The 15,071-nt window shown below is 47.5% G+C and overlaps 1 protein-coding gene across 1 annotated transcript in view; it reads left to right on the forward strand.

The window, feature by feature from the left end:
• The first annotated feature begins 3,199 nt into the window (after positions 1-3,199).
• PAPPA2 (pappalysin 2) overlaps positions 3,200-15,071 on the forward strand; it is a 198,917-nt gene continuing 187,045 nt past the window's right edge. The window contains exon 1 of the mRNA XM_084851216.1: positions 3,200-4,037. Within this exon, the coding sequence (XP_084707342.1) occupies positions 3,518-4,037 (520 nt within the window). The 5' untranslated portion in view covers positions 3,200-3,517. The remainder of the gene's footprint in view (positions 4,038-15,071) is intronic.

The following is a 15,071-nucleotide window of genomic DNA, read 5'->3' on the forward strand; positions in this document are numbered from 1 at the left end:
CTCTGAGGGCGGTGATCTCTGTGGGGTAAGTGTTGGATGGGGAAGCTAGGGGGCAGCGTACGCTTAAAATACTTTATTCCCTCTTTCTTTTCTTGTTCTTAATCCACTGTTATCTGACTGGCTTTGGTAAAGGACTCGAAAATATAGTTTACCTTTCCAGCACATATCAAACATAAGGGAACATTGTTTTAAACAAAACTCAAAATAGAGAGAGGGGGACACCCCGCCCCTTTGAAATCTTTATGTTGGATCAGGCGGGGGGAAGGGAGGAGTATTTTGCTGTCTTGCTTGGTCAATTTCACAGAATGAACCGAAGAGGAACGCTCCAGGTTCAAGACAGCGCTCACCCCATCCCCCCTTTAAAGGGGAAGGGTGTGGAATGGAAAGAAGTTGGGGAGTCGGGCAGTCAAGAATGTGATGTCACAACAGGAGCTATAGTAGGAGGGAAAACCCAGACTTTTGGGCAAGCAAGCAAAAATAAAGGCTCTCCCTCCTCAGAACTTTCGGGATGTCAGGAATGGAGACTGGCATGGGAGCAACTAGACGCACAGTGGGGAAAGAGAGACACACGGACGCGCGCAGCGTTTCTAAACTGGTGCCTGGAGGGAGATCTGTACTCCGCTCCTGTTTTGAAAAACCCTATGGACGGATCGCTACAAATCCTAAAACCCCCATTTTCGTTTTGTTTTTAATTGAGAGGGGAAGGACAGGTGACATTACAAGTTTGCAAGAAGCGATTTATTTAAAAACCAGCTCGCGATGGTTTTGGTTCTCCTTTGTATGGATATAGCTTTCTTTTGTTGGGGTGGGAAGAGAAGATCGGGGCTTAGACCTACATTCCTTCCCCCCTTTGCCTTCTCCCTCCCTGACATGCCAGTTTTCTTGCATTTTGGACACCCCTCTCTTGTCACCTTTCCCAACGGCGGGAGCCTCCCCTCGCCGCCCGCCCCATATAGCAGGCAAGGCAAGCAAGGCGCTGCAGGAATGGCACGTTGCTGCCTGAAGAAGCTTTTTGTGCAACTCAACAACTGGCTTCCTTGGCCCAGTTTTATCATCGGCGCCAACCTGGATCTGAAGAAGCAACAGCAACAAAGACTGAGGACCTGTCCTCAGCATTGCTCAAGCGCGGATTGTGCTACAAAAGTGCGTGCCAAATGCAAATTGTGCCCGGAGACACCCATGGGCAATGGTGGGAAAGGGAGCCAGCGGGCGGGCGCGTGTGTATGCTCTTTTATATTTAATATTGAGATCATGTATATCAAGCGCTTCGAACGGGCAAAACAGCGCTCTATAAATGGTAGGCAGTATTTTAATCCGGAAAAAGGCAGCTAAAGAAGCACCGAGGAGCAGCAGGCATTATAGTAATAAACAAACGAACTGGAAGTGACATGGGTCCGTCCTTGTTAACCTGCTCTATGCCCATCTGATGATCTGCCTCTTCCAGTAACTGTCATTTTGCTCGCACACCGCCCATGCTGCCTGCAGTCCTTTGCAGCCTGCTGCTAACCGCACTTGAAAGGCCCAGCGCTTAATCTTGGCAAATCATTCCTGAGGCTAGCGAGAAAGACTCCTCCGGCAGCAGCCGCCGCACCAGCAGCAACACAGCTTCGCTGTAGAAACTCTTCTTCCCCTGCCCCCCCCATCCCACTCTGCTTAGGCCATTTGTCAGCTGAGCCGGACTTCGCGAGAGATGAAAGCTTCCACCACGCCTCTGCCCCACGTTTGGGGTGGGGGGAATCGTGATGTTCGTCTACAGCAAAATGATCGCATTAATTGCTTCTCTCTTTTCGGCTGATTATCAGCACACACAGTGCCCGCCACTGGAGGTCCCTCCCAATCCATCTAGGGAGCAATCCACATCCTATTAGAGCCCACGGCAAGGCTTCGATGGATCTTAACTATTCTGGATTGCATCCTGAACTTGGAAGTTAACACTACTGATTTAACTGTTGTGAACTGCCCAGAGAGTTTCGGCTATTGGCAATAGAAAGGTAATAAATACATGAAATTTATCTTCAAGTTTAAGTGCCCTGGTCCTAACCATGTGTTACGCGGAACTTCGTCCCAGGTTAAGGCTAGATACTATGCACGAATGAGTACTCAATGGGAGCAAGCATATGAAGACATCAGGCTGCATGTCAGGCGCATCTCACTGCAGAACATAGAAGTGTCATTGATTACCAGGCAACGATGTGTTCAAGCAACACGGCTTTACTGGAAAATTAATTCCCACCGAAAATGGCATTCTATGTAAATGTATTTAGGATCGGAGTGGGTCTAAAAGTCCTCAAATCCAGATGGTTTCCGTTTCAAAAACTCAGCTTCTGAACGTGTTTACACATAAGTCCCAATTGGTTTCAAGTCCACATCTTGTTAATTGACATGCCATCCGATATGCATGTTCACCCAATGAGTTGAATGGAACCTACTCTCAAGTAATGGTGCGTAGGATTGCATTTTTATCAGGGGGCCACTGAATCGGAAGGGGAAAGGGGGTCGCTGGTGGATTGGGATTCAATGCCTGCTGCGAAAGCGGCAGCGCAATTTAGAAAATAAAGAGTCCACGCGTACCGTTCCTTGGAAGTAAGCCCCATCTACCTGGTTCAATGACTGCAATCCTATGCACTTGGTAGTAAACCGTATTGATCACAGCGGTACTTCTAGATAAGAATGGATAGGATTGGGCCGCAAACCTACCACTACCAGCATCACCGAGAGGTACCCAGCCAGCATCTCCAAAGAGCACGGGGAGGAGATAGATAATGGAAGGCGAAGGCGGGGGAGGGGGCACGGGGAAAGGCAGGAGGTGGAGTGATGTACAGAATTTATGAGACTGGCCATCAGCAGCAGCATCAATCCTCTTCAAATAAAGCCGAGAGGGAGAGAGAGGAACTCTCCAGACACATCCCTCTTCTGATTCCATTCGTTTCTCTTCCTTAGGAACCCAGCGGGCTCTAAGGAAGGCGACGGAAACCACACGAGCTGCGCATCACCTGGAATGAACCTGGGGTACATGCTACTACACAAACAAGCCGGCACGCAGCGCAAGCAAAGCCCGAGGAATGGGGCTGAGCGCTCAGCGCTAGCCTGCCTTTGACCTCCGACGCTCAGTTCTTTGGCGAGCAGAAGGGAAGACAGCACCTCGCGAGCGGGAGACGGGGGCGCGCGGTGGGGTGGGGGGCAAGGCGAGCCCATCACGGGGGCGGACGAGGAAGAAGGGCAGCCGCGCGGCGACGATGCTCGAGCGGCGCCTCTGACGGCAAGCTTCGTTCAGTGATCCTGCTGGGGAGGGCGCTGCTGGCTCCAGACCAGAGGGAGAAGTTCGCCGGCCAAGTCCGACGATGCCCCAAGTTGTTCCCCGGCGCTCCAAGCAGAGGGTCTGGGCACAACGTCCAACCTAAGCTGGAGGAGCAGAAGACTGGTCAGGTGCAACAAAGCGAAAGGGAACGATCCATGCGAAGGGGATCGCGAAGTGATCGCAGAGGGCCAAAGAAGCGTGAAAGCTGCGCCTCGGAGGATGGCGCGTCTGGGTTTGTCGCCGCTGGCCGCCGCCCTCCTGGTGGCGGCTGCCGCGGGTCTGCTGGGCGTGGCCGGCTCCGCCTCCGCCTGGAGAACACAGAAGAGCCGGGCGCCGGGAGCCCTGGGCGGGGAGCGCTGCTGGCTCGGCGGGGTGAGGTCGACGGCGCTGCCGCAGCACCCCTACGCTGCCTACCCGCGGCCGACGCTGGTGGGGGCGGCAGCAGCGCCAGGGGCCCCGCGCCCTGCTCCCTGGCGGCTCCGGCGTGCTAGGAGCTCCGATGGCGGCGGCGTGGAAGACACGTGGGGAGAGAGCAACGCGGTCGCGCTGCGCCAGCGCGCCAGAACCGGCCCTTACGCACCGCAAGCGCCAGGCTCCTTCGCCGCCCTTTACTTCTCCGGCGGCCGGGAGCAGCTGCTCTTGCGGCCGGGAGTCCTCGCTGAGCTGCCCCGCGGAGAATTCACGGTGGAGGCCTGGGTGAAGCCCGAAGGGGGCCAGAGCAACCCAGCGATCATCGCAGGTAAACTGGAGGGAGAATCAGGAGGGAGGGTGTGAAGGCTGGGCTAGGCCCCGAGGGCGCAGTGGGCCTGACGGCCACCCGGCCGTAGCGTCTCTTGGCTGCCTTAGAGAGCCTAGATAGAGAAACAGACGTACGGGCAGAGCTGGGCCAAACCACTCGTGAATCTCCCGGCGTGAGGATGTTTTCTTAAAGGAGCCGCGAAAGGCTCCCAGACGGATCGCGACAACGGTGCTGTGTGCGCCTGCCCTTGCTTAGTACTCTCCTCGCGTCGATTTACCGATGCAAATCGCCCCCCTCCCCGCAAAAATGTATGTGGGTACCTTAGTCCGTTGCGTTAGGTTAGCCTCAAAAATCTGTTCCAGAGGGGAGAAGGGACTTCCGCAGGAAGCAAAGAGTCACAAGTAGACATGCGTAGGATCGGGTTGTAACCGTGCTGAAGGGTGCAATGCTGGGAGTTGTAGGACTTTTTTCTGTCTAAACATGCATAGGACTGCACCCTAACATGTCATGTGGAAGTATAAAACACCATATCATAGATCATAAGTGTTTGCCATACCCACTCTGAGGAAAAAAGAGAAGAAAATTGGCTATCAATGGGGCTGTAATAACCAGTAGGCATTAGGGATCTGTTCTACAACGCCATGTTTTAAATAATGTGAGTTGTTGTTCAATCGTTCAGTCGTGTCCGACTCTTCGCGACCCCATGGACCATAGCACGCCAGGCCGTCCTGGCCTCCGCTCTCTCCCGGAGTTACATGGTGGTCCAGCATTAACCCTCTTGTTTTGTACTGGTGACAGGCTGAACGGCTGGACTGTCTAAACAAAATTCTATTTTCACAGTAGCAATATTAAACCAGCATTTCTCATGATCACTCCTGTTCTCACACCATGGAGAGCACCATGTGCTCTCTATAACACTCCATACATCTGATGAAGTGTGCTATAGTTCAGAAAGCTTATGCCAGAATAAATTTGTTAGTCTTTAAAGTGCCACAACAAGGCTCTTCATTATTTTTGCTGCAATAGATCAACACAACTACCCTCTGGGTATTTGTTCTTTTGGTTAAAGATATGCTATAAAAACAGGTCCAAATTAACAGCAGCAGCATGCAAAATTGCACTGTAAACTACCTGAAGTTATCCTTTGTAGGTTTACTCTAAAGTAGGTCTCAGTGAATTCAGTGGGACTTACTCCTCAGTAAGTGTGTTTAGGGTTTTCAGCCTTACAATCTGATCCTGTGAGATTGGATCCAGATCTGGGGTGCTTACAGATGAGGCTTTTATGATGCCATCGCCATGCCTCATTCATGGACTTTTATGGAGTGTCCAGAGATAGTAATCTTCCACTCATTGTATTCCTGTGTTTTCCCACCACTGCTTCTCTCTTTTTCTTACCACAGAAAGAGATGGAATAGTTGCACAACACCTTTTAAATGGTGGTACTAGGAGCCCTCTTGTCTGGAAGCACCCTGTTTTACTTAAAGTAGACCACTGAAATCAATTGGACTTAAATTAGTCATGACTAATTCGAGTCCCATTGATTTCGGTGAGTTTGCACTAAGTATGACTAATCTGGATGCAATCCATGGTTGCTTACTCAGCACTAAGGCCCCCTGTGTTCACTTCGGAGATATTTCCAAATAAGTAGGCATAGCATTGTGGCCTTAGTGTCCATCTGTGTGCATTTACAGGCATATGCGTTCAGGAGATGCATCCCCATCTTTGCTTAGAGATTTAACATATAGAGATTGGGCAAGAGGAGTAAAGCCTGAAGAATGGCTATTATAGAAATTCATATTAACAAAATGATAATAAGACATCTGCAAATCTCTCCATAGGAATAGTGCTTTACCAGGCACAAGTACCAGAAAATTGAGACCAGTGGTGGATATGGCATTTGCAAGGTTCCAGTTTACTTCGGACTTTTTTTCCCGTCAGGTTCTGCAGACATTCAAGTTACACAGGATTCTTCATCAGGCAGTATTTTGCCTGTTGTGGGGACTTTGAGGGAGTGCAGATTTCTATCCTTATCTTGTTGTCTCTCCAGTGGCAGAAGTTGGTTTAATAAATACAGCTGTCCCACCTATTCTGTGTGTGCTGCTGTGGAACTAGCAGAGCAAATGATGATCCATCCAACATTATTATGGGAAACTCATTTCTTAAGCACCAGAAAGTAATATCTATTAGGGGTATTCCCTTGTCAGATATGCTTCCAGCTGCTGCAGACAAGGATCAAACTATAGGGATCCTCTTTCTTTGCCTCCCCCAGAAGTTGGATCCTTTTGCATCACACCGAGAAGGGTGCCTGAATGCATGGGTTGATGCTGGTGTAGAGTGGAGGACAAAGAAGTCCTACATCCTCAAACACAAATCTTGCATAATCCGTTTTGGTTCCACTGGCCTTGTCCAAGGTACAGGGTGTGTAGCGTGCTGTGTCAGATGCTGCTGGAGGAAATCTCCATGTCATGCAGAGCAAGCTGTTAAAGCACAATTGGTGTGTGTGTGTGTGTGTAAGCAAAGATATTTTGTTGTTTCAAAGCTATTTCAAAGCTGGATGTTAGAGGTACAGAACTGGGAATATCAGCACCAAACTGATTTGATCTCTACTGTGGAGTTACTCACCCCAGCCCATAATGGAAGCAAAATACACTTTGCAGAGTTGAGTGAGAATTAAACGTGCTTAATTTCCATCACATCAATGGGACTAAGAGGGCTAATATGTGCACTTGTATCTCATTGATCTGAGGACTAAACTACACATTATGTTAAATACATAGTGTGCAGTTGATCCTCACCATTTTGCTTATCTTACTATAAGCGTGTGGAAGCCCAATCCAAATCAGGATGACTGCATGTTGGTAGGGGAGACTGAAAGCTTTCCACCTAACCACTCTTCCCCCCCGCCCACCCCAAATCCCCACCACCCCCGTGAGGACTAAAAAACAAACACAAATACTCCATTTAACTTAGCATGTAGTTTAGACCTCATTCTCAATAGAACTTGGGAATGCTTTATTAGGGTCAACCACAACGTCACAAAATAATGTGTAAACCTTTGAGTTCTCCAGAACTCTCTGTCAGGCTGGCTCGTACAAAAAGCGGGGGGGGGGGGGAAGGGGGGGAGTACAAAAGTTAGGCCAGGCGTTGCAGGTCTACATTTACACCTGGTCTGAAGATGGAGCTTGCAGACTGAACAAATTAGTCTCTGTTAGGTGCTATAGGTATCAAGTTACATCTAAGATTCTGCGATGAAGAAGCAATGGCGACCCCCCATTTTTGAAAACATGAAATCCATCTAGAGCTGCCTCTGCCGTAGGCAAAATACATGGGTTCCTGGTTAGGCAGAGAACAGAAGTAAAAAGAAATGTGACAACAGAGCTGGTGCAAGACCTCCGGCCATCTGAGGAGGGAGGGTGTGCTGCCAGGTGGGTGGGGGAATGTGAGCCTTCATGACAGCACTTCCAGGGAGAGCATGGAGGGAAAGCGAGCTACCGCTGAGGCTGCTGGGATGGGGGTGTGAGCCACTGTTGCTGCTGCTGGAGGGGAGTGTGAGCCACCTGTGCAGTGCTGCTGGAGAGTGCGGGGGTAGTGTGAGCTGCCACTGCTGCTGCCAGGAGGAGGGGGAGTGTGAGCCACTGCTATCATCCCCGTTCCCACCTGCCACCTGCCTTCCCCTCAATACCTTGCTCTGAGGGGTCCTTCTTCAGAGCAAGGCATTGACAGGGAGGTGGCTATGGGGACTGCCTGTGCTATGGCAGCACAGGCAACCCCCAAGGCCACCTCCCTGCCAATGCCCCGCTCTGAGGAAGGACCCCTCAGAGTGAAGCATTTGGGCAGACTCTGTGGACATCCACACTGGCCACTTGGAAAAGAATCAACAGGGCTCCTCAGAGAGCCTACAGCGAGGTATCGGCCCGACGCTCTGGAGAGCTGTGCTGGGCACTCTCTTGCTGTGGCCTTTGCCACAGCAGGGGAGCACGCAGCAAGGCTCTCCAGAGCAGCCACGCATCTATGCCTTACTCAGAGTGAGGCATAGGGTGGGTGGTGGCAGCAGCAGCAGCAGTGGCTGCTCCAGAGAGCTGCAGTGGCTGCTGCCCTGCTGCAGCATTTGCTGCAGGAGGAGAGAGGCTCACAGGGCTCTCCAGAATGACTGACTACCCTACACTTTTCTTTTAGAGGCATGGGGCAGTGGCGTTGGGACCCACAGCCCTCCCAGCAGCGGGGCATGCAGGATCTGCTGCCCTCCCAGATCTGCCACCTTTTGCAGGGGATTCGTCCCGCCTCATGGGGGGCCCAACCCCGCATGACAATCTGTACATTAGCAAAACTAGAGATTAATTTTGTGTGGTGTATTAGGTAAAAAAAATCAGCTGAAGCAAATATGTACCATCCATCCTGATTTCTGGAAAACACAAAAGCTTGCACACTGTTTTGTGTTTGGTATTGCCAACTGTGGATTCTGTACTTTTTTTCTTATATACCAGTGTGGCTACCTTGTCAGTGACGTGGGTTTTCTGGAAAATTTTGAACTGAAAAATGTTCAGGAAAAGTAGGTTAATTTGCATAGGGTAATTTGTATCGGAAACTTTTAGTTTGTGTCAGAAAATCACTAGAGGGTGATTTAATTTAGCATGTTGACTAAATACAAGTAAAATAAATAACAAAGCTAAAGAAGTATCCCGTGTTATTTTTTTAATACATCATAAGCAGGTGACCTGAAATACTTGAGGAAAAAGATTAAAGCACACTTAATGTGATTTAAATGTTATATTATGTAGATATTTTTATTGGAATACTTGTAAAAAAAATTAAACTATAGCATATACTTCCCTTATAGTTTAAATATGAGAAAGAAACAAAGATACTGAAAACACAGTGGTGCAATCGTATGTATGTTTAGACAGAAGAATTGCCTACAACTCCCAGCATGGAGACGCCAGTGCGACTGCAAGGAGAAGATTGGAAGCTTTTTCTTCCATTATAAACTATGATTTGTTGTTATGTTCAAACCTGGAACTGTAGCTAATCTTAACTATGGTTTAGTGAAGTAAGCCAGGATCATAAACCATGGTTTGAAGTGGGATTGTTTCCCTGAACGTAGATAGGACTAGCCATAGTTTGTTCAGGTTGAGACATAATGACAGACCATGGATACGGAAGCAAAAGCTTCTAATCTCGTCACAACTATGCTGGGGGAGGAGAGGAAGGAGCTCATGAGGTTCATTCGGCTAATGCTAAACCATAGTTTAATGTTATGTCTGAATGCAGTTATAGGGATTGTTTGAACTGGCCCAAGTCACAGCTGCATTCATAAATCCTTCCACAGTTTCTTAAATTCGTTCACATATTCTGTTCCTGTAAACAGTGGTACGTGGCCTGGTTCAGATAGTCAGTGGCCTCTGCAACCAGCTGCAGGAGTTCACAGGGCTTCTACTGGGCTTATGATCTTTAGGTGTGTATTGGTACTTCTGTGTGTGTGTATGGGGAGGCGGGGGGCATAAATGTGGCCAATACAGTTTGTTTGATTCTGGTGGGACTGTTTCAAACCACCGTAGTTGTTATGTATAGGCTATACAAGAACAAATTTAATATTGGTGCCTCCACATGATATCCATTGAGCCTGTTACTGACCACAAGAGAGGTGGTCAGGAGGAACTAGTGGGCAACATTTCACATGCTTGTTCACCTTCTTGTTTGAAGAGGTTATCACTTGTTAATTGTGCATCCTGGCTGCTCCAACTTGTCCCCATTGACCTTGGTCCCTTGCAGACACACACAAGTTCTCACTCTCACCTTTACTGCTTTTAGTCCTTGACAGAAATCATTTTCTGTGGTAGTAGTGGGGAACCTAAAAACATATTTGTAGGAATAGTGTCTGTGTATCTCTGTCTATATTATTTCTAGGCTGTTTCTCCATCCAAAGGCTTTCAGTGTGGCTCACAAAACTAAAATGGGTAAAATCCAAAGATGAACAATGAAACATAGTACAGATATAAATAACAACTCCATTCAGTAGCAGGAACATTATCACAGATAAAATATAACAATAAAAACCAGGGCAGGAAAATCACTCAAGACTGAAAGCAGAACAAAATGAACAGTTTTAATAGATTGTTGGAACATCCATAGAGGGAGAATTCTACAAATCTCTGAGGGGAAGGAGATCCACAGCCTGTGCAAAATACACTACGCTAATTCAACTACACCGCTTGTCCAACTTTGCAAAACAGATCTCAGTTTGCAGAATGCTGGATTCTTGTTTTGCTCAAGGTTGGAATTTGCAACCTAGTTAGTGTAGTACTTCCAGATATTAGAAATCATACTGTGGTCAGTCTTAACATAGTGTAGCCAACAGGATGATACCCAAAGGATCCTCTCCTCGTATATCAGGCTGCCCATGCGGTAAGATCTTTTGCCGATCAAGGGCTTCTTTAGGCGCTTCTATCAGAGGTACAGGATGTGTCAACATAGGAAAGTGCTTTCTTGGCCTCAGCTATAGAAGCTCGCTTGACACCCATGTTGCAGCCTTTCTGGCGCCAGGCCAAAAGGTTTCTGTTTATGCAAGCATTTTTAAATTTGTGTATGTTTTTTTTTAAATTAAGGGTTTTAGCTGTTGTTTGATTGCTGTATCTTATGCTTCGTTTGAATGGATTGTGCACTGCCCTGAAATTCTAAACAGAATTGGAGGGAGGTATAAAAATGTTTTAAATAAATAATGTTGTTCTTCTAAAGAGGCAGCACCACGGAGACTTGGTCACTTCTGTTATCCTGAGGATTCTGCTGAAGGGAGCCAGCCGTATTTTGTCCTTTTTAGTGACTCTGTGGAGGAAGAGATGTAGGGGGAAAGGCTGTCACAAAATTCCTTGGCCAAACCGCCACCTGGGAATCATTTGCCACCACCTGTGGAACTTGTTCATAAGTGAGGCTTCTGCTTTATGTTCAGCCCCAGGCAGCTGACCAGAAAATAATGTTAATTAGGAGGGAACCTCAGATCACCATCTCAGAATCCAAGTGAAAGTGATACACCAAGATTGCTCAAGTTGTGCTCCAGTTTTTTTAAACATGGGATTTTACTTTGAAATAAAGTTAAGACTACAGATAGCATAAAGGAAGAACACACATAATACAATAAGATTACTAAGGGTGCAATCCTTTGCATGTTTAAACAGAGAAAAGGACTACAACTCCCAGCATGCCCCAGCCAGCAGTGCTGGCTGGGGCATGCTGGGAGCTGTAGGCCTTTTCTTTGTCTAAACATGCATAGGATTGCACCCTAAGTGGGGAAAAACTCACTGATTACCGTCCTTTGTATCATGGGTACACTTGTGGAACAATGAGAGTAAAATCAGCTAAGCAGGAGAAGTACATTATTGAGAGAGCTGGTTGAAATTTGATCAGGAGTTTGAAGGGCTTCCACATAGGAGATAAATAGAAACCATGGCATTATACTTTTCATTTAAAAAATAGGAAATGTCCAAGGGATTCCAGTCGGCCCACACCTCTTACAGCAATACTGATTACAGTTTAACGTACTACTATTTACAACTTAGTAATGTGTTTCCTTAATATTTATTATTGATTGATAAGTTTGCCAAAGAAGTTCAGATACAGTGTCAATCCATGTCTTCTGAAGAGTTATTTAAGTCATTTTCCCCTGCCCATACATAGGATTATTATTATTATTATTTATTAAATTTATTAATCGCCCATCTGGCTGGTCACCCAGCCACTCTGGGCAATGTACAGCATATAATAAAACAGTTTAAATCAATAAAATGCTACAATAAAAACGTTTTCTAAAATACCCTAACCCACCCCAAATGCCTGCCTGAACAACCACGTTTTTAATGCACAGTGGAAGCTCATTAAAGAGGGGGCATGGCAGAGTTCCCTAGGGAGGGAGTTCCACAGAGTGGGGGCCACCACAGAAAAGGCCCTCTCCCTCGTCCCCACCAGTCTAGCTGTCCTGGCTGATGGGACAGAGAGAAGGCCATCCGAGGCTGATCTTGTTGAGTGGCCTGTCTGGTGTTGCTGGAGGCGCTCCTTAAGATAGGCTGGGCCAGAACCATATAGGGCTTTAAAGGTCAAAACCAACACCTTGAATTTGGCCCGGAAAACAACTGGCAACCAGTGCAGCTCCTTCAGCACTGGAGTGATATGATCTCGCCGACGGCTGCCTTTAATCAGGCGAGCCGCCGCGTTCTGTACCAGCTGCAGCTTCCGAACCATCTTCAAGGGTAACCCCACATAGAGCGCATTACAGTAGTCTAAACGAGAGGAGACGAGGGCATGTACTACCGATGGGAGCAGATGGTCGGGAAGGAAGGGGCGCAGCCGCCGTATCAGGTGGAGTTGATACAGCGCTGTCCAGCTCGCAGCTGACACCTGAGCCTCCATGGACAGCTGGGAGTCCAAAATGACCCTCAGGCTGTGGACCTGGTCTTTCAAGGGTAGCCGTACCCCATTCAACACCAGGTCAACATCCCCCAGCCTCCTCTTGTCTCCCACCAAAAGTACCTTGGTCTTGTCAGTGTTCAGCTTCAGCTTATTCCTCCCCATCCAGCCACTCACCGTCTCCAGACATTTGGACAGGGATTCTATGGCCAACTTTGGTGAAGATTTGAACGAGAGGTAGAGCTGCGTGTCATCCGCATACTGATGACACCGCACCCCAAACCTCCTGATGATAGCCCCCAGCGGCTTCACATAGATGTTAAATAGCATTGGGGAGAGGATGGAACCCTGTGACACCCCACAAGTGAGTGGCCACAGGTCTGAAACCTCCTCTCCCAGTGCTACCCTCTGGTACCTGCTGGAGAGGAAGGACCGGAACCACCGCAATACGGTGTCTCCAATGCCCAACCCCTCTAGGCGGTCCAAGAAGATACCGTGGTCAACGGTATCCAAAAGCTGCTGAGAGTTCGAGGAAAACAAGGAAGGAGCATTCACCCCTATCCAGAGCCCTCCTCATATCATCCACCAAGGCAACCAAGGCTGTTTCTGTTCCATGCCCAAACCTGAAGCCCAACTGAAATGGGTCAAGATAATCGGTTTCTTCCAAGTGTGTCTTCAACTGCATTGCCACCACCCACTCAATCACCTTGCCCAAAAATGGCAGATTTGAGACTGGGCGGAAGTTGTTCAGAACTTGGGGATCTAAGGAGGGTTTCTTTAAGAGCGGTCTTATCACTGCCTCCTTGAGGGCTGATGGCATCACTCCCTCCTCAAGGGAGGCGTTCACCACTGCCTTGATCCCCTCACCCAGTCTCTCTCTGCAGCCCATAATGAGCCAAGATGGGCAAGGATCAAGTAAGGATCAAGGATGGGTTATCATCCGAAAATGGCATTTAGAGGATATTCTAAATAGATTTTAACAGACCTTTAGCAGAAGAAACAGCAGCATCCATGAAGGATTCAAAAGAAATAGGTGGATGCTTGGCTCCTTGCTTGATGTGAAGCTGGCTAAGAAAGTGATGTAGTTGCAGGATCTGATGCAAAGACAGTACAGCTTTTCTCAAGACAGCTGCCTAGGAGAGAGATACCTCATTACTTAATAAATCAGTTAATCTCTATAGTTTTTGTTACATTCCAAGCACAAAAGCTATGGGGGTTATTGTGTACTGCAAATTCTGGATGATGCAGAATTTTTTTAAAAAAAGAAACGGACTTCTGTACCCAACAGGACCTTTTGCACTTTTTTTTTGCACTTCTGTAGAATTGCAGTGTATATATGACTGTGAAAATCCAAAAAACGAAATGCCCAAGAATAAAAGATAGGCATATGTAAAATCTGGAGTGTCCCTTAAAAATATCCAGAAACAGCTTTGGGGGCCGTTCTGCATGAAATTAGAATACACTCCAAAACAGGGGTGGGCTGACTTCAGTCTTACATAGTCAACCTTTTTTGTTGCTGTTGCTAGAATGCCTGTTGACCATCAGCATGTTTTAAATTTTCAGAATAAGAATGCATACTCAAGATCTCTGAGTGGTGAAGATATAACTAAGCTGTGTTAGGCAATCATGACTGTGCACTTTTGCTTGAGAGAGCCTAAGATGAGCCTTGCCGGATCAGACCAAAGTCTACTAAGCCCATCCTCCTTCACAAGAATCCCTGCAGGCCCTTCCTTGGTGGTGTCCTGGAAATTGGCTGGTGGACCACCACCTACAGTCTACCCACCACTGCTCTGGATCCCAGCCTGTACTCCCACTGGCGCTATGTGTGGTAGGGCAGGGTGTTCCCTGTACTTCCATCATCTTGAATATTAGCAAGCATAGTGTTACTCAAGATGACAATATTTATGGATCAAAATGGCCTATGTATGGGGCACCGCAAGTGCGGCCAGATGCAAAAGAGGACAGGGCTACTGCACTTTTAACAGTTGTGTAGAAGAGGGAATTTCAGTAGTTCAGCTCACTGGGTGACTTTGGGCCAGTCACTGACTCTCAGCCCAACCTACCTCACAGGGTTGCTGTTGTGAGGATAAAATGGAGAGGAAGAGGAGGATTATGTATGCCGCCTTGGGTTCCTTAAGGAGGAAAAAAGGCGGGATATAAATAAATAAAACAAAAATAAAACAAACAAATAAAAACAAAAATAGTAGTAGTTTCCATGATGAGCTACTCCTGCTGAAATTCCTTCTTCTGCATAACTATGAATGGTGCAGGAGCCACCCCTCACCATGAAGCATGGAGAGTGGGAGAGATACCAACCAGGAGGAATAAAACAAAACATTTTCATCTTGCAGGAGTTCAGGCCATCCCCAATTTAATGTACAATATAGAAAACCGCATCAGTAACAGTAATTCAAACCACATGGTTTCTATTTTTTATAAAAGGAGGAGTAAAAAGCGGGGAGAAGAAATTTTTGGCTTTCTTGAAATTGCAAGCATAAATTATCCAGATGTGAGTCAGAAACCAACTGCTGAATCTTATGCCAGGGGGCAGGTTTCTCATTCCTACCTCCATCTGCAGAAGTAATTGCCACCATGTTCTGAAAACAGGTGGAAAGCTGGGAGAACAGGTCTAATAGATAT

The sequence above is a fragment of the Heloderma suspectum genome, chromosome 4, assembly GCF_057233095.1.
Source record: "Heloderma suspectum isolate Gila_16-S chromosome 4, 16-S_ref, whole genome shotgun sequence".
In the NCBI taxonomy this organism is placed as follows: Eukaryota; Metazoa; Chordata; class Lepidosauria; order Squamata; family Helodermatidae; genus Heloderma; species Heloderma suspectum.